This window comes from Pipra filicauda, unplaced genomic scaffold (assembly GCF_003945595.2).
Source record: "Pipra filicauda isolate LSUMZ 115617 unplaced genomic scaffold, ASM394559v2 scaffold85_size2586006_pilon, whole genome shotgun sequence".
In the NCBI taxonomy this organism is placed as follows: Eukaryota; Metazoa; Chordata; class Aves; order Passeriformes; family Pipridae; genus Pipra; species Pipra filicauda.
The window spans coordinates 2472521-2496448 of record NW_024105042.1 but is presented as its reverse complement, the minus strand read 5'-3'; the positions used below and the strand labels follow the sequence as shown (position 1 = coordinate 2496448).

The window sequence follows — 23928 nt, the reverse complement described above, 5'->3', positions numbered from 1 at the left end:
CTTTTGATCTTATGCCCTCCATTTTCTATTAGCAATAAACTCATAATCAAAGCAATGGATTCAGGAAATTATTTTACAAGGAAAGAGAGACAAAAAAAAATCTAAATATGAATGGGGAAAACCTTAGTTGAGCAACCAGGAAGAGTAGTAGTTTTAATTTTAAAAATTTTCGTTATTCATGCATCGTTATGGGCATTATGAGTACAACTACCTGCCCTGTGGCTCGTGATAACTATTGTTACGATACGTAGATGAGCTATCCCTTGCTCCTAGCCAAACCATGGTGGACTGTGCCTTGAGAGACAGCAGGAATACAAATTAAAATATTGCTAAATTTCATACTGGTATAGAGCCTTTCATTCAAAAGTTATCATCTATTTTGCAAACTGACCCTAGTGGAGACCTCTCCAGCAGGGTGGGCCAGAGTGGAATAGTGTTTTGAAAGACAAAGAGCAAGTTCCCTGTGCCTGCAGAAATACCTGGCAGCGCAGTGATGAAGTCCCGCTGTAACATGGGTTTGAGGTATGAGTTTATATGTCCATGCTGGTAGTGACACATCTGGGAGATGAGGTGCTCCACAAACTCCACCTGGTCAGACTCGGACCACTGTTCAAAATACTTCACGCAGAGTTCCTTCTCCTTCTCATAGCTTGCAGACAACTTTCTTTGCTTGGGCACAATCATACTGGAAGTGCCATTGGCAAGTTTAGTCTGTAAACAGGGAGGAGAGAAACAACCCAAATCACATAGATGAAAAGAAACTCAAGCAGTTTTACAGTATTTCAGGGGGAAGACAACAGAAGGAAAAAAGCACTCTGATACACAAAGCTGGCCGGGACCACGTATCCCATTTGGTGCTGTCAGCTGGAGCGCAGCCATGGCGAGCCGAGGCCCCTGCAGGACAATGCACCGGCTCATGCCAGAGCTGCACACAAAGGACTCTGGTTAGATGGGAAACCCCGAGCGGCAGTTTAACATACACACAATTTTATTTATCATGTAGACAGCAAAACGTATTTGGATTCCTAATCTACATTTACTGTTACTTCAAAGCACCAACAGAAAACTGTATTTGTACTCTGGTTTGTTTTTTTTTTCCCTAAAGAATGGATTGCTGCTAAAATTCATAGGGAATGTGTGAAATGGATGAGAAAAAAATTGAATTACACCTCGAGAGGAAAGCCATCAAAAATACACCCTGCTATTTGGTATATACTTCTTTCATAGAATAAAATATTTTCAGCTTTCTGAGCACTGTTAATATCTTGTCAGAAGGAGTCAGCTCAAAGAAGAGTTTCAGGGACAAAACAAAACACTGACGTTTCAATTTACAACTTGATAGCAAGACATAATTCTGCTTTCTAAATGATTTAACTGGAAGAAAAGTGCACATTTTGCATTGCAAGGATATCTTTTGTCCAAGTAAGATTAACTGTTTGCTGGGAAATGAATTTTTGCTGTATCGGTCAAATAGTTTTTATTAAATGCTGAAAACATGAGATTTTTTCTCTTTCATTGCAACAGTTTAACACCAGACAGCATTATAATAACAGTCAATATTATTACATCATTTTTATTGACAAAATAAATTTAGAGGTTCTTTATTAATTATCAAATAATTAAAAATAAATTGCAGATATCAGAACACATAAAACACTGATGTAGGGATGCTATGTTTCTGTTCTACAATAATTCCAAGCATCAACCTCACCAGGAGACTTCATTAAATTTAAAGGAAAAATGAGTCCCTAAATCTCTCTGCAAAGATATCTAATGAACTAAATGAAATGCAAGGATTAACTGATTTTACAGGAAAAGAAAAAAACAACTAAAAAAGCCTCTTTTCAGTAAGTGCCAAAGCAGCAGGCTATTTAGAGACCACAAAATCTAGCTACCAGTACTGGGTTTGGAATGCAGGAATTTCTCATTTCTCGGGAGTAAATAACTCCTGAACTTCAACACCTCTCAAGCCCAACCGCAATCCTGACTTTGGAACACCGAAAACCTCATAATTTGAAAATCTACTCAACCATATATACTTCATTTTCTAGAGAAAATGCACCTAAATAGTCTTTTTGACATTTCTAGCAGAGCTGGACAGACCCTTCTCTGATAGAAAAAGACAGTAATTAGCTGTGATTTTTAGCAACCATTTTTTTCAATTTCTGGATTATGATTTAAGTTTCTTTGAGAACATAGAACATTGTGATCACACCATCAGTGCTCAGTTCTGCAGCCCAATGTTTTCAACCTTACTTTTATCCCCGCTCCTCCCTGCAAATGTGTGGCTGTGGCTTTCTGTGTTCACTAAGATCATGCAAGACAAGGACTATGAGTTACACTTTCATTCAGTTATCACATGGACAATACTGACTGCAGAGCAGCAGGAAAGAAAAACTCTCTCTTGGGCCAACTTTTTATATAGAGAAATCACTAAAGGGACTATGGGCATGAAGTCCTATTCGTAAAAGACTGGACTTTTTCTAGCAAAGTCCACAGTGGTCAACAGCCTGGCAAAAATTGATTACCCAGTGGAGTGCACTGAACATCTGTGTCAAGCGATTCTGGTCATTTTTGGCAAAACAGACATCCCTGTAAAAATGCTGGATTAAGACAGTGGGGAAATGTTGCATCCCAAAAGCTTGATCTCATTTAGTTTCCCATTTTGTTTGCTGTGCATCTCACAACACAGGGTGTCTCTACAAAGCATTTTTTAAAAACCTATACGTCTGCCTTTTAATTTGAGAGACTGTGAAGTCTGACTAACACACTGAGCCTGAGCAGAGTAGACAACTGATGCGCAAAGGCCACAAAGGTGCAGCTCCTTTCCTGGGGTGGCACCACGTTCTGGCCTTTCCTTGCCTTCTGAGCTCCCCTCTCCCAGCAGCCTTCAGCTTCCCAGTTACCTCTAAAGCATTGGTTTGGAGTATCAAACAGAAGTTGGAACATCTGCAGAAACAAGTGATGGCTTGTGTGCGTACAGATAGATGGATCCCAAGTGAACTCAGCCTTCTTTGATAGGAATAATGAGTAACAGAAGGAGTCCATTGACCAACACTTTTAACAGCTCTGGAAGTGAAACTCCAGGTTTATAATGTGGTTCTGCTAAGAAGAACACATTACAGTGTTTATGTCCGAACTGGTAGACATGGGAACACTGTATGTTTTAGGTTGATACTTTAGATGCATTATTACAATGCAACTTGAGACCTGCACCCTTGTCTGCTCTGGTTTCTCACCTAAAGAAGTGAGGACAAGCTCAGAGGCAGCCACAGTATGCCCAGCAGATCCTGTGGTCTATGCAAGCACAGGACCAAGAGGACAGGGCATGCCATGAAACACACCAGTTCTGCAGAGCAGAGACAGATAAACTGGCTCCCAAATCACTCAAACTACAGTTCAGAACAAAAATTCCAGAATTTCAATTTGAAGATTCCTGAAAATCCACTGGCAGTTCAGTGAAAAAGGCCTGTTAGCAAAAAAAAAGCATCAACAAAAACAATGACATCAAGCATCTTATTATTAAATTGTCTACAGTCTCTCCTGGTACAGTAATCAGGCCTCACCTGAAAAACAAAAACCTGTTCCACGTGCCATCCATACTGCTAGGGTAAATATCCATCCAAATGCACTATATACAGTCATGATTTTTATAAGCTTCACTTCCAAATGTGGCAAAGAAGAATAACCACTGGTCGTCCATCATCTGGGAGGAAATTTGGGTATAGCGGAGCAAACTACTAATTTGGAACAGATTAAGCTTTACTGACTCCCTTTTCACAAAGCCCTGTACGTGAGGGCTGAGAGGTACCCCAGCTGGCTCTGGACACCATGACTCATCTGCAGCAACAGTAGAGATGTCCTCCTACAACCATGATCCTGAGCTCATAAGCTGTGCCAGGAAACCCAGGGGGATTGAGTGCCTCAGGTTGGTACTAGCTCAGGGATCTACGTACTATGCTCCACTGCAGCCCGTAATTACAAGACCGTTTCTCCAAATGGCTACATTTAACACAAAGCACATTTGTATGCCCAGTGAAGTAGAAGAGGACTAATATATGAAAGGACTTTAATCTAAATAATGGCTTGCAACTATAGGAAGGTGTAATATTTCAACACAGATACATAAAGACTGGAAAAATCTAGTGTTATGCATACAAAACGAAACAGCTATGGTATATCTCAGCTGTAACCCATATATGACAACAAAGGTTACTTTTGTTTTTGTTCAGTAGAGGGGACCAAGGAGCCTCCTAAAGCACAGAAAAATAAAGACAAGCACAGTTCTCTGATTGTAGTATAGCAATAGTGTTTACCCACCCATATGAGTGTCACAACTTTTATATATCTTTAAAAAAAAACCATCGTATCCTCTAATCACAGAAGAGGACTTTGTTCAGGCACTTTCCAAAGGGTAGATGAATTTAGGTTACATGTTTCTTAAGGTAAGAAGACATCCCTTAAAAAAAAAAAAAGAGAGAGAGAAGTTGTCTCCTAGAATATCAAGAATGGCTTAAATGACCACTGCAAGGTTTGGGATCTTCTGAACCTTCAAGACATCTTCATGTTGAAGCTCTGAAAAGACCGAGAGATTAGACACTACTGCAAATTTCAATTTCTCCCTAGACAAAAGGAAGGAACTTCCCTTCCACATTCCAGTACCGAAAGGCCATAGCGTGCTTCTCCCCTCCTTCTGGGACTCACTGGGACTACAGGCTCTGACACAGAGAGATGTCCTCCACTACTTCTCTGCAACTGCAGCATTTTACCTCCAACTGCTTGCACCACCCATTGTGGTTTAAGTCACTGATCTAGACAGAGCCACCTTAACAGGAATTTGGATGGGTCTTAGTGAAGGGGAGGAAAAAAGAGGACATAATGTTTAATTATAAGAAATGATTGAAATAGGCACAGACATACCCCGGGTGCCTCTGCACTGCAGCAAGCTCTAAACTTGTTATCGTTAATGGTTTAAATTTCACTGTGCTAATCATTTCAGGACACAAGCCTTTCTTGATAATCTAATGAATTATTCCAACATCCTTCAGCAAAAAAAATCCTCCATGACAGCACTAATTACAAGACGTTTTCCCAGTGCTTATGTAAAATATGACAGAGCAGCAGCTTAGGGAATTGCAGAAAACTGCTTCTAATTTCCACTGAGAAACTGACAAACACCTCTCTTTCATCTCTCCCAGCTCTCAAGTAAGATTTAACTTTCTCATTTAGTTAATTACCGAGTGAGGATCATCATTTTCCCGGATCGGAGCGGCACAGAGCCTTTATCGTGTTAACTTGTGAACTTGATCGATGGCTGCTGCTAAAACTTAATAACTTCACCCCCTGGCAAATTGTAAGATAAATATAATAGGAGAAACTCTGACAGTAAAAACCTGCCAGAAATGAGCGCTGTGTTTATGTTTCTTTGCAGGCAGCAAAAAAACAACCGACAGCTTATTACTGGGTGCGTGTTACTTATATTTAAAAGACTCCAGGCAGTTAACTTTCTGCGTACTGTTCAAACTTTACTCAAAAGATAAAAGACACTGGGGAAAAAACCCAAGCAATGGGATGACAAAGAAAGGAACCATGGAGGTGTATGTACATCCAGGGGCCGGGGCAAGGGGGGAAGATGGAAACTTCACAATGAAAGCAAAGCCACACTTGTCTCTATATCCTCAATATTCTTCAAGATGGACCACATAAAAAATGCCCACAACACATTCAAACATGAAACTAGTTTCACCAGCAGCAAAAGCTTGGGAATTCTGGAGCATGTTAGAAGCACGTGGGAAAAGCAAAGGGATTAAAAAGTACCAGTGCGGCCATGAGATGATTCGGTTTGATGCCTGTAAAAGCCTGCAGAGCAGCCCATAAAGCTGCTCTTAGCCAGAGAACCTCAGCTTGGTTGGCTTTTCCAAAGTTACTTGCATGGTCACGGGACTGCTTGCTACTGCCCATGGTGAATTACTACTCAATACCACTGATTTAGCAACATAACAAAAATGGTGAAACGGAGTTGAGAATGTATGCCAGGCTTCCATGCTAAAGGGCAGAGCTAGTTATTTGAGAATCCTGTTGGAAGGGTGTTGTTTGCATGGCCTAAAGGCAGTAACAGCATAATTAAGAGGATAAAGGTTCAATTTATATGGCTGGTTTCTTCTTTTTTAGGCTTGTAATTACCAAATGCTGCAGAACTGGTTCCCAGACTGCCAAGGCTAAGCAAAGAGGAAAGAAGTTCTTTGCAGCTCCTCACTGGCAGCTTCCTATAAAAGAACTCCTTTGCTTTGAGATCTGAGGGTGGTGAGGGGTTGTCTCACCATGAAGAGCAGGATCTCATGAGCCGTAGCACCTGAGACATGAATAGGGCAGCCAGCTCCTCATTCTTCTTCTTTGCAGGATGAATCTGTTTTTCCAGTGTTTGAGTTGACAGCAAGGCTACAATGCTAAGTCATTAAACAACTCACTCCATTTACTTTTATTTTAAAAGCTCAGTTTAGAATCTACCCATTTCTGCCCGCCTTCATCCCATATAACAGCCTCTGTGAGGTTAACCATGGGTTTAGCACATATTTGGACTTACTCGCTCAGTACTGAATTACTTTCCACGCTGCAAAGCTCACTGAAACATTGCAAAACGAACATAACCCAGAAGTAGATGATCATCAATCACATCTGAGAGTCAAAAAGAAAGCACCATGAAAGAAACCACAGCATCTTTACTGTTTATTTCCAAGAGAAAATTCAAAATACACATACTAAAATTAACAGTGCCCAAAGAACTAGCCATTTTGCCTGTCTGGGGCTTTAGGCTGCTTGTCCACATCTGGTTTCTAATCACACTGCAGAAAAACTTTGATAAGAAAGGATACATCAAGATAAAAGATCACTGGAATTATGCTGGACACAGCAGGCCAACCTGCTGCACTTCCTGAAATCCTGGGAGGGCAACAGTTTTCAGAGGTACCATCTAAGTACCTATGATATGGTATCAGCCTGGAGGGCACCTGGCTAAGGATAGATATTACCTCAGATACAGAAGAAAGGGAGAAGGCTGGCTTTGTTAAGGGCCAGAAAAAGCTGCAGACACCAGAGAAGTAACATGTTGAGTCTCTCTAGGCACTGGGGAGAGAGGACTGAGCTATGGGCACTAGCACATGGGCTATTCAAAGAGCAGCAATAATACTTGCTGGAGAAGCTGCTGCTCTCCCACACTGCTACACAGTAAACAGCAACAGGGAGAGGAGATTAAAAAACTATTCTTTTAAGCTAATACTTAATGTTTCAGACAAACTAATAAAGTTTAATTGTCTGGAATCTCATAGCTCTTACTGTAAACTTTCCTTTGATATAGGTCTCCCACCTAGATTTTAAGTGTTGACAAAAACCTCCAAAATAAAATTTCTCTGATGTCAGCAATGGATGTGAACTGGGAGTCCCTCTCCTCCTCCTCCCTTATCTCCACGTTGTCTTTGCAAATAACAAGCACTGATGAGAAATCTGCTTGCATCAGCACAGCACTGGCATATGTTACTTCCCCAAACTACGATCCCTGACCAAATGCATATCTAGACATATGGGGGGGGGAGGGCAAACACTGTCACTTAAAGAGCTACATTTCAGAGCATACCTTTTACTAGCTGTGAAATGATCATACACAAATTTCAAAGCAGATCCTCCAGTAACAACAAATCACTTCCAGTGGAAACCACTAAGGGAAATGCCTTCTTCCTCGGAATGGCTACCAGAACCAGAGTTGAACTGCTGGGACGATTATGTGTTATTGCTGTTAATGGAGGGAAGGAATATGCGCATTATAACTTGGAGAACCAGTCTACTAAAATTACCAGGTAATGGCCGGTAGCAGCAAAGGGCTCATTTACGGCAGGGAAAGGTGTAAGTAAGCTATGCTCTAAGCAGCAGTTTCATAGTTTTCTGGAACAGTTGCTTCTGCTTTTAAAACATTCAAGCATGATCTACTGCCTGAGTGAAGTTACTCTTTATGGGTCTTACTGTTGATTTTCTTCTTGCTTCAAGTGCTCCCTTAATTCAGAGAGAAAAGCAGCCAGGAACAGGTAGTGGACTCAAGTGATTCAAAACATGGCTGAACAGTGAAGACTAGTACCACTGGGAACAACACACAAATAGATGGAAAGAATGACCGAAAAGACCTGTTATATGCTCTCAATAACACTATTGAGATTTTCAAATCACTTGGTTCTGCCTGTGTAAAGCTTTTGTCATCAGGAAATACAAGCCCTCCAAGACAGTTTACCCAGTATTACTTTCTATGTGTTTTTTCCTTGGAGATGCATTTTGCTACCAACAACAGAGGGCACAAGCACATCAAACTACCTGGCTAAGGCAACATGAGTGATTCAGAACTGGAAGCTGTGAATATATATGCTGGATATCATACACCATTTCCCAGCTACATGAGTATTACATATTTACAGGGTATTGGAGAGATGCAACAAACAAAAACCCAGTAGCATTCTGAAGAACCTCAAGATTCATGTATGTGTCTTGCTCTCATTGCAAATGTACTCCTTGGATCTGCCAGCAGAGTTGGCTACATGAGCACTCCCTAACCTATTTCAGTCAAAATAAGCTTGTTAGCAAAGACCTGCTATTTAAACTGTCTACTCTAAAACATCTCATCTTAACTGAAAGCAGGTTTGCAGTTTTGCTGACAGATCCTGGAGGGCAGCAACCTGCAGCAGCCAGGCAAAGGCTGAGTGGTATTCTTTTCCACCAGTACAGCTAGATCTAGTAAGAGGACATCTCATCAGCTCACACTGGCTGATACCAATATTACTGCTGTTAGCAGCCACCACAGAGAGAGCTGAAATAGGACAAATCCATTAAATATTCTTGTATGGTGTTAAGTCAAAGCCGGTCAGTGGGTTGCATACAAAATCTTTGACAGAGTTCACCCTGTAACTCCTATACGATTATCCAATAACCCTCACTCACTAATGAGCATTGCCTTCTCAAGATGAGCTGTTCTGCCAACCTTTCAGTCAAATGTTACATTGCTGGCAAACTGGGTTGCTTCCCATAGAAGACCCCTAAGATTGCTAAGGAAGTTGGATGTGTTTGGCCTGGAGAAGACTGGGGGCTATCTACTAGCCTAAGGGAGGTTACAGAGGAAAGTGAGACAGAATTTTTTCAGAAAAGTGTGTAACAACAGGAAGAGGGGCAACGGGAACAAGCTATAGCAAGCAAACTCTGGACATTAAAAGGAAGACTTTCAAAACATGAGTGGGCAAGATTCTGAGCAAAATGGAATGGTTGTGAAGGTAATCCTCCACTGAGTAGGCAGGGGGACTGAAGACCTCCAGAAGTCCATGCTACCTAAAGTTTTCGATGACTTTATATCTTAAGATTGTGTTGGTCCATTCTTTCATTGGTGTCTGGCAAGAGATTCATGACCTGAGGAACACATTCCAAAAGTACAAGGTAAGGACATTCTTTAATGAATTCTCTATCTTCAGAAATTGCATTATGTTGGGATAGGCCAAACACTGTTGATAACGTGAAAGCACATGACAGAGGTAAGGCAGAAAATAGTATCCTCTGCAACAAGTGACCAGCTCTAACCATAACAGTGCTTCAGGAAGGCATATTCAGATTGACAGCTGAGCAGACTTTGTCCCTATCAGTTGACACTCAAACTGCACAATTCGGAAGCCCAAGTCACAGACTACCGCACTGAGTATTCCTCCTTGGCTCAGGGTTACACTGTCAATAATCTTTCAAAAAAATCCCTCAAACTACATAAGGGAGGGAGCTTTCCAGTATTCCTCTTTCTATAGTAGACTTGATAAAAGTGGAATTGTTTGAATGTAGCATATAAGCAATATAAAACCCCCAGTAAATTGTGGTAAAACAGGACTGCTACACTTGGTCCTTCAACATGCTGTGTTTTCCAAATATTGTTCTTTCACTCAAAGGCATGATTCTGCTATTCCTTTTAGTGAGTTTATTAATAAACAGTGCAAATAGTATCAATTCACCCACATTTCCCTTTCTACAAAAACAAGCCAAGTTTTCTTTTCTTCTTTTCATCCCATTTCTGAGAGTTACTTTCCCATCATATCAAGAATGTAATCAGTGTGGGGGACATATGAGAAATTTCTCCCATCCTCATGCACTGATGCATCTCATTGTAAATTTATCTAATAATCACCAACCCTTTCTATAACTTCCACTATAATAATTGGCTAAACATCTAAGAACCAATTACGTGGTGAGTAAAGTAGCTTCTCCTTCCAACAGTTTTAAATGTATTCCCTTTCAAATATCATTAGGTCTTCTATTGTGAGAATTGTCCTCCTTCGAGAAAGGAAAGGACTAGTCGACTTTATCATTGAATGCTATTTGTTGAACACCTCTGTGATACTTCTCACTTGTTTTCTGTATTTTCAGGTAGCTCACAATAGCCTGTATTAAATCTAATAACAGTATACTTGCAAACACATTACTTGCATCTTCTCATCTAGTAAGAGCAATTTGGGATCACACCTGGAAAAACCATATGTAACCTTCTGCAACAAAACAAAATTAAACGTCAAGAGAAGTCAACGCTTCCTACCACAGACCAAACTCTCAGATGCACCACTGACAGCCTGTTTCTCCGATCGAGGGGTTAGAGCTCCCTCTAGCACTCTCCAAACAGAAGAGCCATAGATGCTAAGCTGTGACTATCTGACCTCACCCAAAGCAGTATTGAGTGGTGTTGTTAGTAATTTTTATTTGATTTACGATTTGTAGTCATATGAGGAATTAACAACACATCCACTAGTTTATCTGAAATTCAAGAGAAACAAGCGTCATGAAAAATTCCCTGTATAACCGATTAAAAATACTCAGATTGCTATAATTAACTGATCTCTACTTTAAAATGTAATTTAGGACAAGCTGAAGCATTATCATGTCAGCTGTGTGTACAATGTGAGATGTAGCAGGAAATTAAATGAAAAAGTTGTTGAAAATTTTCAATTTTCATGGTATAAAGAAGTCTTGCTACTTCAGCCCCGCCTTTCAGCTGACAAACATCCCAACACATCTGACTGCAGTTGTGAATTACGTGTTTCTATTTCAGCATTAAATATTGAGTAACGCTGCTTAAGTAGAACTGAAAAGGTGTAACTCTGCTGAGTTCTGCACAACACTGAAGACAGAGAAACATCTCATGCCAGAAAAAGTGTCAGCCCTTTTTAATCATAGGTTATTACTTATTAATTCTTGATAAACTGAAAGCTGGAAGTACAATGCAAAAATGAGAAAGGAAGATGGGAGCCAAGTCTTTAAAGTTTTACTCCTAACTCTCTGCCTTCCTGTGCTGCCATAGGCAAGTCACTCCATTTCACAAGCCTATCAGTTAAATAGATGTATCCTAACACACTTCGCACAGAGACAAAGCACTGCTTAATGCTGGGAATGGCTTTGGAGGCCTCTGCACCAAAGGTGCTTGAGTAGGGCAATGTCACATAAGTGAAAACTTCACCTCAAGCACCAGCAAACAAATCTGTCACTTAAAACCAAAACAAACTAGACTTGTTAGTAAAGGCACGGTCTCGACTTTGCCAATTAGAAAAAATACAGCTGTACTAAGTGTTTCCACAGCTTTCCAAAGCTGAATCAAAAGTTGAGTGTGTAAAGAAAAAATTTCACCTGAAGTCTTCTCACACTGAGACACAGGACCCAGATATCACTCCAAAATCTATAAGATATGTCAGTAACTCACTCCCGCCCGAAGATAAGCACCCTAGGGAGGGTGTGCTTTATTCAAGTTCCTTTACTCATCACAGCAATTTTGACGTGTAACCACCAGGGGACTTCTGAACGCTGCCTGACTTCAGAAGTTTGTGATTTTAATATTAGCATGTGACAGAGATGAGGAAATACAATAGGATGTGCTAGGCTATCCACAGCTACGTTTTATGGCTCTCACAAGTCCAGTAAGAAAGACTAGAAGTAACCAGACCCGAGTAGATGACAGAAGCACCTGACCAAAACTTCCCAACATTGCTCGCCGATGTCCCTCAGTCCCATCTGACAGCTGTCCTTGCCATTTTGGGCCCGAACTCTGTACACAGTCCTGCTGCTGCACCCAAATCCTGACACACAGACCCTCCTCCTGCCATATAGATGGCATCCAAGGCCATTCCTCTTATCCCCTTAAGAGGACGTGGAGAAAAGCGCTGGCAACAACTTCCTTCTCTCCACATGTCTCGCATGTGGTGCAAGAGGATTACAGTCTGGTATCTGACCTGTACAGCAGCAATGAAAGGACATCTGAAGAGAAAGCAAGACCTCTGCAGTTGCAGATTTGTTAGTGATGCTGGCAGCCTTCAGCTGCGTGCCTCTCAGGCTGACACTGCAGTCCACCTGTTCTCCCCACACCTCCACATAGCTGTGGCTTGGATCCAAATGAGAGACAGGTAAGAAGCTGTGCTGACCGAACTGCAGGAAGACGTCATCAGCAGTTCCCCCCCACACATGCCCAAATAGTGAAACTTTTGAGATCTCTGATCACTTCTGTATATTAGAAGCAATATATCTCCCACCCTCTTTTAGGGAAACAGCTTGCAGCCCTTGTTTTTGTGTCTTTGTTACTTCCAAACTGTGTAACTTGATGAGGTCCTTGGTGTTATCTTAGGAGAGAAAGGCAGGCAGCAGCTAGGGTGAAATGTAGCCCTTCTCATGCAAAGCATTACATACTCTAAGTGGTGGCTTAGTTTCTGGGTGTATTCGGAGACCTAAAATTGTAAGGCAGATGTTCTGTATATGTAAAACTCCGTCAAAGCAGGTATCTAGCAGTGGAGCTTAACTGGAACTTATGAATTCAATACTGACCCTGCCCTGAGCAGAAGTTTGAACCTCCTGAGGTCTTTTCCAACCTAAGTGTTTCCAAACTCATTGTCAAAGCTCATACATACTTGCCAGGCTTTTGGAAAGAAAAGTCATTCAGATTTTGACTGAAGCCAAGTTATACTTATCTGATGTTGATGCATTTCATTTATCATAAGTAAAATCTGAAACTATTTTTAAAAGATGCTGAATAGAGAATTTTTATAAGACTTTCCAACTTTAGGGTTCACAAGCCTTTGCTACTGTATCACTCGTTACAACAATCAAATACCAAGTTCTTCAAGAGTACTGCAGATATAACTGCTCTCTGGCTTGACAATTTGAGAGCATGCAGTATTCAAGGGACCTGTTCAGACATCCAATCTTCACTTCAACTATTCAAAATTTTTCAAAAACTGTCAATATTGTTATGATGCATGTGTTTTTAAGAACTTCATCTGATTCCCTCCACAAATCATTGAATTCTAAACTTATCTTCACTTGTGACCTGAACCAGTCTCAAAACTCAGGTCTCAAACAACGAATTAATTGTGAAGTCTAATCATCTGTAATCTCCTAAATCAAATCTTGAAATACCCCATTACAACCCACCTCAGAACTGTTTGGGATTACAAATTATGCCCCAGAACAGGGCTGACAGATCTAAATTAACATGGCAGGAGAACAACCCGATTCAGCTCTGTAGTTCACACAATTTTGTAAAATCCAGTGACTTGAAAGAGAACAACAAATGCACATAATCGGCATTAATTAAGCAACATTTTTATTACCTACAATCAAAGACCTATAAGGAAGGTTTACTTGTCAGAGTTTTCTTTGCTGAGAAATTACAAGTCTTAGTTAATTAACAATCTAATTTTTTGTAGTATAGTTAAGTGTTTTTCACTTTTATTTTCTTCTAAATGAATGTTAGTCTAAACACAAAAGCTATTCTTTAATGTGATAGAAGTGGGGTCAGAATAAACAACATTGAAATATTTTAATCATCATGTATTTTAACTAAATTCTCAGTTTGTTGTCACTGTTATAAGGGTTTCATTTTGTGCTGAGAAGCAACAGGAGTTTCTCACACTTTAAGGCTATGAGAAGACAGTTAAATCTGAACCTGTGCACACATGTATAGGACAGACCTATCATATTTCACAAATTCAGAGCACCATGAAGGCAAGTTTGCCTGTTGGACATAGGACCCAAACAGCCTGGCTACCTGAGCTGAACAGATAAGGACTACTGGCCTGTCAAGATTCACTATTATAGTAAAATAAGTAATTGCTGCTACTTTGAATACTACTTTCAGGACTGTGAGAGCAACTACTTGGTTGTTCATTTTTAATTTTCCTCAGCAGTAAGGCTCAGCAACGTATACAGTGAGTACTGTTGTCTCCCACCAAGCTGCAGCCTTAACTAAGCCATCGGTTACAAGCAACAAGGGACTGTCTGCCTGCCTTGCTGAAGTTATCTTAGGTATGAGCTTCCACAGGCAGACTAATTCAAATCTATTTTTGTAAATTACAGATTGTGTTAAATATACATGAAGGAAAATATGGAACAGTTGCTTTTACTGCACAACATGAGTTATTTCCTATTCCAGGTTCCCTCTGAGAAAACTATAAATTCTGAAATCTGCCAATTAGTGGCAGTGACTACTGGTGATTCCGTATTCCAGTCAAGCAGTAGTATTGCTGAGTACTGCAAAGGGCAGAACAATGTTCCAGGAGAACTAAGGGACCATGATACCTGACAATAACAAGTTGGAGGATGCAGTGATTTGCCCAAGCTTCCTCTTCTTTTCAGAAAAATGCAGGTTGTGTCACTGCTTTAAATAACAATTAAACCATAAGCTTTGCATCAGTCAGAAGAATTAGATCTTTACATGTATGTAAGACTGTCAGTAGCTGAAGTACAGTTTAGGGCAATAATTTGACAATTTCTGTCTCAGAGAGAGTGATCAGAAAAGTAAACATGAATAAATTCCTCCTAGAAAACAAACTCCTCAACCACAAATGCTCAAACATCTTCATAGTTTTTCTTCCATTTCTTAAATTATGCCACTCCTCAAGGACAATTTAATTTGTCCTAATAAAACAAAGAGGATATGGCAGCTCTCTAAAAATATATGGGGATAAACATCAAAAAGGGAACAAGAACTACTAAAACAAAAGGAATAAACAACTCAAAGAACCAGTGGTATAATCTCTCTATGAATAAACTAGCTTGGAAACTCGGGAGAGGATTTCCAGTCATTAGAATAATTGGGTTCTGGAAACATCTGCTAATGGAAATAGAGTGGAAAAAAGATTGCAGATCAGCCCCTAACTGATTGTAAGATGAAAATCCATAAGCTCACTAAAGGGACAAAATAGTATCTGCAAGACAAGAGACTGGAACCTCTGAGGAACCTGTGAAGTCCCAGAAGGTAGAATCATTAAGACTAGAAAAGCCCTCCAAGAACATCCAGTCCAACTGTTAACCTAACATTGCCAAGTCCACCACTAAACCATGTCCCTAAATGTGACACGTACACACCTTTTAAATACCTCCCAGGTCTGTTACTCAACTTTCCTGGGCAGCCTGTTCCAATGCTCCATAACCCTTTTGGCAAAAGAAATTCTCCTAATAACCAATGTAAACCTTCCCTGGCACAACTTGATGCTACTTCCTCTTGTCCTATCGTTTGTTACTTGGGAGAAGAGGCTGACACCCACCTCGCTACACTCCTTTCAGGCAGTTTTAGAGAGCAATAAAGTCTCCCCTTGAACCTCCTCCAGGCTAAACATCCCCAGCTCCCTCAGATGCTCCTCATATGACTTGTGCTCCAGATCCTTCATCAGCTTTGCTGCCCTTCTCTGGACTCGCTCCAGCATCTCAATGTGCTTCTTGTAGGGAGGGGCCCGAAAATGAACATGGGATGTGAAGTGCAGCCTCACCAGCGCCAGGTACATGGGGACAATCACTGCCCTGGTCCTGTTGGCTTAACTATTTCTAATACAAGTCAGGATGCCATTGGCCTCCTTGCCCACCTGGGCACACACTGGGTCTTGTTCAGCCAGTGTCAACCAGCACCCCCAGGTCCTTTTTTGCTGGGCCACTTTCCAGCCACTTTTCCCCCAGCCTGTGGTGCTACAGGGGGTTGCTGTGACCCAAGTGCAGGACCTGGCACTTCACTTTATTGAACCTCATACCATTGGCCTCGGCCCATCCATCCCGCCTGTCCCCACCCCTCTGCAGAGCCTTCCAACACTGCAATAGATCAACACTCCCACCAAGTTAGTGTTGTCTGTGAACTTACTGAGGGTGCACTCCATTCCCTCATCCAGATCATCAATAAAGATACTAAACAGAACTGGTCCCAGTATTGAGCCCTGCGGAACACCACCAGTAACTGGTCACCAGCTGAATTCAATTCCATTCACCAGCCACTCTTTGGGCATAGCCAGTTTCTCCGGGAGCATGCTCTGGGCATTGGTGTCAAAGGCTTTACTAAAGTCTATGTAGACACACCCACAGCCTTTCCCTCATCACAGAAGATCACGTTGGTCAAGCAAGACTTGCCTTTTATAAACCCATGCTGACTGGGCCTGATCACTTGGTTGTCCAGTATGTGTCACCCATGATGGCACTCGAGACAATCTGCACCATGACCTTCCCTGGCACCAAGGTCAGACTGACAGGCCTGTGGTTCCCTGGATCCTCCTTCCAGCCTTTCTTGTATAACAAACAGGAAAATGTCTTGTTCTGCAAGAGGACATTCAACCCCTTATAGCTCAGAGTATACTTTAGAAGGCACAGATGTAAACTTGTTGATGGTAACTGAGCAAACTGACTTTCAATGAGTAGAGAACATTGATGGGACTGAGGACTTCACTGTTAAATACACAAATGTGGAGCTTCATTCCTCTCTCATGAATGACTGGAAGAGCCGTCAATTTTCAGTCTGGTATGTTCCCACTGAGCTTGAGCATCCCTGAGATTTATGAAATGTACAACCTACAGCTTTCCACTATGTGCTAAAGAGCCAAGTTGCACATGACACACAGGAACACTAGTTATTCTGGTGTGGTTTTATCCATTGGTCTCACCTCCAGGAGACTCACAGGTAACTTCAGACTGCCCTGAGGCCGCATTCATTATGTCTGTAGCTGGTTTCACAGGATATGCCTCGTGGTCTCCAATAATAAATGTATTACATGGGAATAGAGAATATCTCTTTTCATACCTTCACTGTCTCCAGGTAAACCCTCACAGTATCTGTGGTAAATCTTTAAGCTCTTCATTCATGTGATGTTTTGATGCTAGAAGAAGATATGATCCAGATGTGAGTAACACAAGTGACCTTAGAGTCCCTGCACTTTTTGCTGGAGGAGTTACCTTCAAGTCATTTACCACTGACTGGGAAGATCAGGCTGTGATCTGCTGGGCAGCAAGCTGTTTTAATGATGAACTCCATTGTCTCCAGGGACAACTGTCTACTGTTTTCACAATTAGAAGAAAAGTTACATGGCTGATTTCAACATGGTTGCTTGTGTCTTTAACTGACCAGTCATCTGAGTACAGATTGCAATGGGTATCTGCCATTCTTGGGACTGCAAAGAGGGAAAAGTCAGACAGGTGCCAGCTGGAGCCTGGTATCACTCCAAATCAACTCTTATGACCATCAGGATCAAAACCTGTCCTGCCAGTCAACAGTAATTTAGTTTGAGAGAAAGAAGATGGAGGCAAGTGTCTCACCCCCAGACAATTTGAGTCACTTGAGGTCCCACATAAGATGAAGAGATTTTTAGCTCAGTATCAGAAAACTCTGAAGGAAAATGTGTTTCCACCCGAGGACAGGATTTTAAGCCTGTTGATCTGGTTTTTCATATTAGAAGGGATTCTACAAGTCAGCACTTGATTCAAAGAGGTTACTAGGGTGATAAATGCTCAGAAATAAAGGTAATTACGTATTTGAAAGTAAATTGAGGGCAAGACATCAAGTTCTCCAATGAGAACTGTTTTATTCTAATAAACATTATTGTAGGATATGAGACTGCCAACTCAACAGTACTGCTCCCATTTTCCAACTGATAACTTATCTATGCAATGTATAAATTCACATTTCTCTTACCCCACCTTCATGGGAACTACAAGATATATTGTAGGAACTAGTACTTCAATGTATGTATTAATTTCATTAGTACAGCTTAGGTTTTATAATCTCTTTAAAGACAAATTACATTCTGTAACAGTTTATAAGTAACTGTTTAGCATTAAACCCTTAATAGGTGAACTTACAAAATTATTTGTTTTTAAATAAACGTTCTCCTTGTGTTTTAATATTATTAACAAAAGAAGTTTAATGTACTTACATTTTACAGATCAGATACCACGTTTCATTATCCAAGAAACAAAATTACTACATATCACATGTTGACTCATAGTGTGCATATGAGAAGGGGGCAGTTAAATTCAAGTGAAAGCTCTGAATGTTCCAAACTTTAAACTGTTTCACCTATAATAAATACTACTGCATTAAGCAGAGAAGGATTTCTGGGGAAGAGTAAAAGTGATTATACATCTAGAAAAAACTTAAAAAACCTTTAGATATATGAGATTTGCTATTACTTTTCAAACACACAAAAATCAAGTTAAATTCAGTCTGCAAATTACAGCCCAGTTTAACAAAGTTTTGTTTAGAAAATAAAAAAAGAGTGAGAGAAATTGTAAAGAAAATGTCACTGGTGTTCTTTCAACAGCTAGTAGACAGTTTGCTAGCCCTCACAGAGAAAAGAAAAAAATGTATACTTGGATTGAGTAAAATATAGATAGTTTACCTAGAGATAAGAACTTTCTAACATGTAATGCAAAGAGGATTGGTTTTGACTTCACTAACAGTATTCAGGAAGGCTTTTAGTGTGCTGGACAATGCATATGTATTCTAGGAAGGGCACAGGTATAGGATCCACCAAGTCCAGCACTATGCTCGGGACCATTGGGAACTTCTGTTACTTAAACACAGCCTGGTGTGTGCTTCATTCCTTGAGAGCTTGTTTCTAAAAATGTGTTTACTGGGGGCTCTTTAAAAGCTACAGAGTAGGGTAAAAGAGAGGGAAGGGTTCTGGGAAAATTTCTTTCTGTATAGGTTCTAGTTACTTAACTATTTTCTTTATTTAGGCTGGCTTGTCTATACACCATACCCTGCAGCAGCATGTCCTGCAGCAGTTTGTACATGGATTCTGGGTAGCTTCCTCAAAGATGAAAGCTACCACTCTCCAGAGCTGGGTAAGAATCTCTTTAGATCCCGCTCAACATGGCTGTAACGTCCTCAGAGCACACGTAATGTTGTCTGAGAACCTGGCTGTGCATCAAAGCCTTTGTGGCGGCCTCAGGTCATCACCAGCAATACAGAAGTAGATATACTGCTCTATGGGGGTCCCTTTCATGTCACTCCTGAAGTTCAGAAAGTGACATTCATATGAGAAGAATTTCAAAGGGATTTTGATGAAGAGGTGATGGTTACTGAACTTGTGATTAAAACTGGTGGGAGTCCAGAAAGTGAGCATGTACCTACATAAAGCAGAGGACTACACTGTCAGTAGAGCTACAGGACAACTTTTACTCCTGGCTCTCTGCAGGTTCCCATCGGAGTGTGGGTAAGACGCCCCTTTTCTCCTGAGATACTATGCAGCTGTCTCACAGGGTGTTGCAGAGTTATGCCCCAGTTCCCTAGGCTGACTGAGCCTCAGGAGGAAGGCACTAAGTAGAAACACTCTACACACAGCTCTCCTGATGCTGAAAGATGGCAGAGAAAAACTTCAAGGAGATAAAAAAAGAAAAACACCTCAGAGGATGACCTGTCCCCCAGTGTGCTGTTCTCCAGTCTCAAAGCAGCTCTCAAAATGAAGGCCCCAAAACAGGGAGAAAGAACCATGCGTCAGGGTGAAAACAGAAAGGCAGGAAATCTGCACAGAGAAAATGCAGAATATAGGCAATGGAATGGGAAAGATATGTGAAATGTTTTAAATTAAATTAATTGAAATTGGGATAAAAAAAAAAACCTCAACCCATAACCCAGAAATTCTAGCACTGACAAAAACATTGAGTTGCAAAACCCAACCAGGAGCTAGAATGAAATTACTGTATTAGGTTAAAAAAAGAACTAAGATTAGCTCTATGTTCATTTTAACATATATGTAAAGATTTACAATCCCAAGGCTGCCTATTAATTCACAAGTGGCATATTTACACTATTTATGATATTATACCCCATGTTGGGACATCCCATTACAGAGTCACGGTAGTAGCTCCATACTTAAACTGGATTCTGCAACACATTGCATCTTTCCAGTCATTCTCCTGCAGTATGATTACTTTTGGGCAAGAATTTACCACCTCGTTTCCACCCACAAGGGAATGTCTTTGGGAGCTGACAAACGGATTTAAGCAGCTGTGAAATGATTTACTGGCTCTTGAGTTTTATTAAAGTAGAACGAAAGGCTTTGAGAGCTTTCAGTCTTTTTATACAACACCACAAAGAATGTTTGGCTTAATAAGTGTCCACTTTTTCTTACACTTTTCCTCTTGCCTCCCATAAGGATTGTATTTGACTGCAATTTGACTGCAGCCATTGGCAAGTGCATCTTTCCTAAGATGCATGTCTAATACAGCTTTTTGAAAATGTAGATGGACCTGGGGAGAGAGATGCCACAGCAACAGAGCCCAAGTCAACATTAAGTGTATATAAACAAAAATACTGTTAAGTACATAACATGCTTCAACTGACACCATGTTTCCAGATTCCCAAACGTTTAATGAAGAAATGTTAAGCAGCATTATCCTTTTACAGATCAAAGAACTGAGATGAAAAAACAGAATATGACATAGACAAAAGATATCTCAAAATCTAGATTCATAATTCCTAATCTGATATTCGTCCTGCGAGGCCTCTTTGCTTACTATAAATAAACTACTTCCTCCTTAGATTTCAGTTGTTAAAGTAACTTTTGAACTTCTCTGCAAAAACGGGATGCTTGCCTCAAGAAACACTGGAAGGATTAATTAATGTTTGTGAAGCATTCAAACTGCAGGAGAAACCCCCAGGAGGAAGTCTGTATTTCCATATTCTGACCAGGACTTGAAAAGCATGCAATAAATACAGCCTGGGGCACAGAACAAGGAATACGAATAAAATAAAATATTGAACAGCTGTTTGCTAAGTGAATACTTTTCCTCCCACATACCAACTTTTATTCCCACCTCAGGCTGCAGGGAGTGGAGGGCAATCAGACTGAGGCCAAAACAAAATTTTACTTCGAAGGGTTAAACAGTGGCAAAGTTATAAAAAATTGAAACTGCTTACTGCAGTATTTTGAACCTTCGTATTTTGTAGGAATGATGTGCCCTCTTTTCCCCTCACTCCTCTTTAAAAATCAGGGGCTTTGGATGAGTTAGATGATATCTACATAGCTTTTTACAGCCTGAAAGAGGTTAGCTTTCTAAATCACAGACCTTTTGTACTATCTAAACCAGTTTGTATTTCTAATATAATTATGAGTGGGGCTTGCAGTTCTGCCTGTAAAGGTTGTCTAATATTTTCCTCTGTAAGAAACAAAGATGGTGAGATCTGCCTAGAACTAAACCCCAAAGGAACCAACCTCATCCACAGCAGCTCTCCTTTCTAGCACATCTGTTTACTGCTACCTACCTAAAGTAAGCAATGCAAAGTTGACAGTGGGTGTGAGCTTACAATTCACACAAACAGCCTGTACAGTTTGCTGGATGCAGAGCGCTGATTTTTGCCTTCTCTTGCAAACTGACAAGATTTCACTTGCTTTTCAGTATCAGAAAGTGGAATACCTAAAAGTGAAGGAGCCTGTGTACCAATCAGAAAACTGGAAGAAAGGACACTGTGCACAGTGACAGAGCTTCACTCTTCTACCATTACCACTTCTTTGGGAATTATGGGGAAGGAGAAGAGAATTGCCTGAAAAAACACAATGCAGAGAGCAAAGAAGAACAGGAACTGTGGTAATTGGAAGTAGCTGCGTTCCCAATGCAAACATTAATATTATTTCATAATACTTCTTATTTTTGTTCCCAGAAATTGCTCCCTAATATCACTTTTTCCCCCACATTATTTTTCCCCTTTACAAAAATAAAGATTTTCCTAAGACTGGTATTCAGATCTGACAGTCATTAATTCCAGTGTCTGTTTTTAGAATGTACTTGAGAAGACTGTGATTTTCTCAAATCATTAGGAAAAAAAAAATCAAGTCAACCTTAGCAATTACAGCAGCCAAATCTTTTAAATTATAATTTCCTGTTGGTAAGTGAATAAACTGAAAAATACCGGGGCAAAAAAACCCCATCCACAGAAAAATAACACAAAAAGGAGCATTAGGAAATCAATGCAGTATTTGATCTCTCCTCTTTTTTTGCTGCTGAAAGCCACATGGCACACATAGTATTTTTAACTGAGGAGTCTTGTTACAAATATATGCCGAGGAATCTTATTTCAAACATATACTAAATAAGGAGAGGAGTATTAAAAAAGGCAGTCCCTTACTCTAATTTTATCCGTCTCCCTCCTCTTCTTTCCTTGATGCAGTGAAACTTTAACACCAAACCCTGTCTCTCTCTCTTATTTTTGTAAACAGTGATCAACATTTTCCTAAATGACCCTCGAAACGACCTACTTTGAAACTACTCATTAGTAACAGCCACGTTTGCAATATTAACCTGGATGTGGCTGTTTATTAAGATCTTTTAAGGGGTTTAGAATGAAGACACACTGCCGGTGTACAGGGAGCACAGAAGGGGTAATTTAAAACCCATGTTTTTCCTCCCCCTCACCGAAAACATGCCCAGTATTGTGCAGCTGTGCTGCCAGCTTCATCACTCCCTCCATCTCCACTCTTGCTAATTAAAAGGTTGATCACAGAACAATGCTCTTCTCATTAATTTCGGCTTTCTGATTGGGCAGGATTCCCGCTCGCTCCGCCTGATCTTTTCCACACTGCTGAAGTTAATGTGACAGGAGCCCGAAGATGGATTACCCGCTGCCATATTGCCCATCACCTCCAATCAGCAGCTATCGGGGTAAACTGATTGTTCTAATTTGCTCTCATTATTTTTACAATATCAGGAGAAAATAACGCACACAGCTCACTGTCAAAGCCGTGAAAATCAGCCATTAGTTAAACCCAGACACTGAGTGGCTTTATTAGAAGCACTGCAGTTTATTGATTCAGCTTCGGTAAACTAAGATAATACCTGTCCTCTTTAAATACACTTCTTTAGGTGTATTTATGTTGCAAGAAAATATGTATTAGGATACTTTTGGAAAGGCTCACTGTCTCAGCCTGTTATCTTGAGACACTGGCAGACAACAAAGATTAAGAACAATGGAAGCTTGACTTCCACAGAATGAAGGGCAAAATATGCAGCATTATCCTCACGGCAGCTTGCCTGCATGTCTCAGCTACTATTTTACAGTTTAAATAAAAATCATCTCAGGACTAGTATGACAGGTGAATATGTAAACACACTCCAAAATCGCACAAAATATGGTACCACCATAAAGACAAACATGGTGCAGGTGTAATTGTATGAGCTGTGTGTACAAGGCTGAGAGTTCAGGTTTGGGGTTTTGTTTTTTATTTGGTTTTATTTGCTAAGCCAAAGAACCGGCACAGCACAGCATCAAAACACAGGGACTGAGAGCAGGAGCTCCAAATGACAAGGGTAACTGTTTTGTATGGGTGGGAACTATTTTTCCCCCCACACAGAGGCATTATGCTGCCACAACTTGAGAAACGAGAGCAGAAATGTCAATCCACACTGAAGTCTCACAAGACCCCAGAGCTAAGAAATGAATAAAGTATTGTTTCTGGTATGAAGTCAGGCATTTTTACACCGCAGCAGTGTTAAGAACTACATTGAAAATCCTGGACCTCTGACTGTCCCTATGCTGTATATAAAGGGACCTACTTTATACTGCCTGCTGCCTATCTGCATCTTAGCAAAGGGAAATGCTAAATAGAGGGATTAACAGAAATATGATCCCTTAAATCT

The 23928-nt window shown here is 40.5% G+C and overlaps 1 protein-coding gene across 6 annotated transcripts in view; it reads right to left on the bottom strand.

The window, feature by feature from the left end:
• Nucleotides 1-23928, bottom strand: part of BTRC (beta-transducin repeat containing E3 ubiquitin protein ligase) — a 116831-nt gene that overhangs the window by 23000 nt on the left and 69903 nt on the right. For all 6 annotated transcript variants that reach the window (XM_027738627.2, XM_027738629.2, XM_027738628.2 and 3 more), the window contains one exon: nucleotides 480-711. In XM_027738627.2, the coding sequence (XP_027594428.1) occupies nucleotides 480-711 (232 nt within the window). The remainder of the gene's footprint in view (nucleotides 1-479; nucleotides 712-23928) is intronic.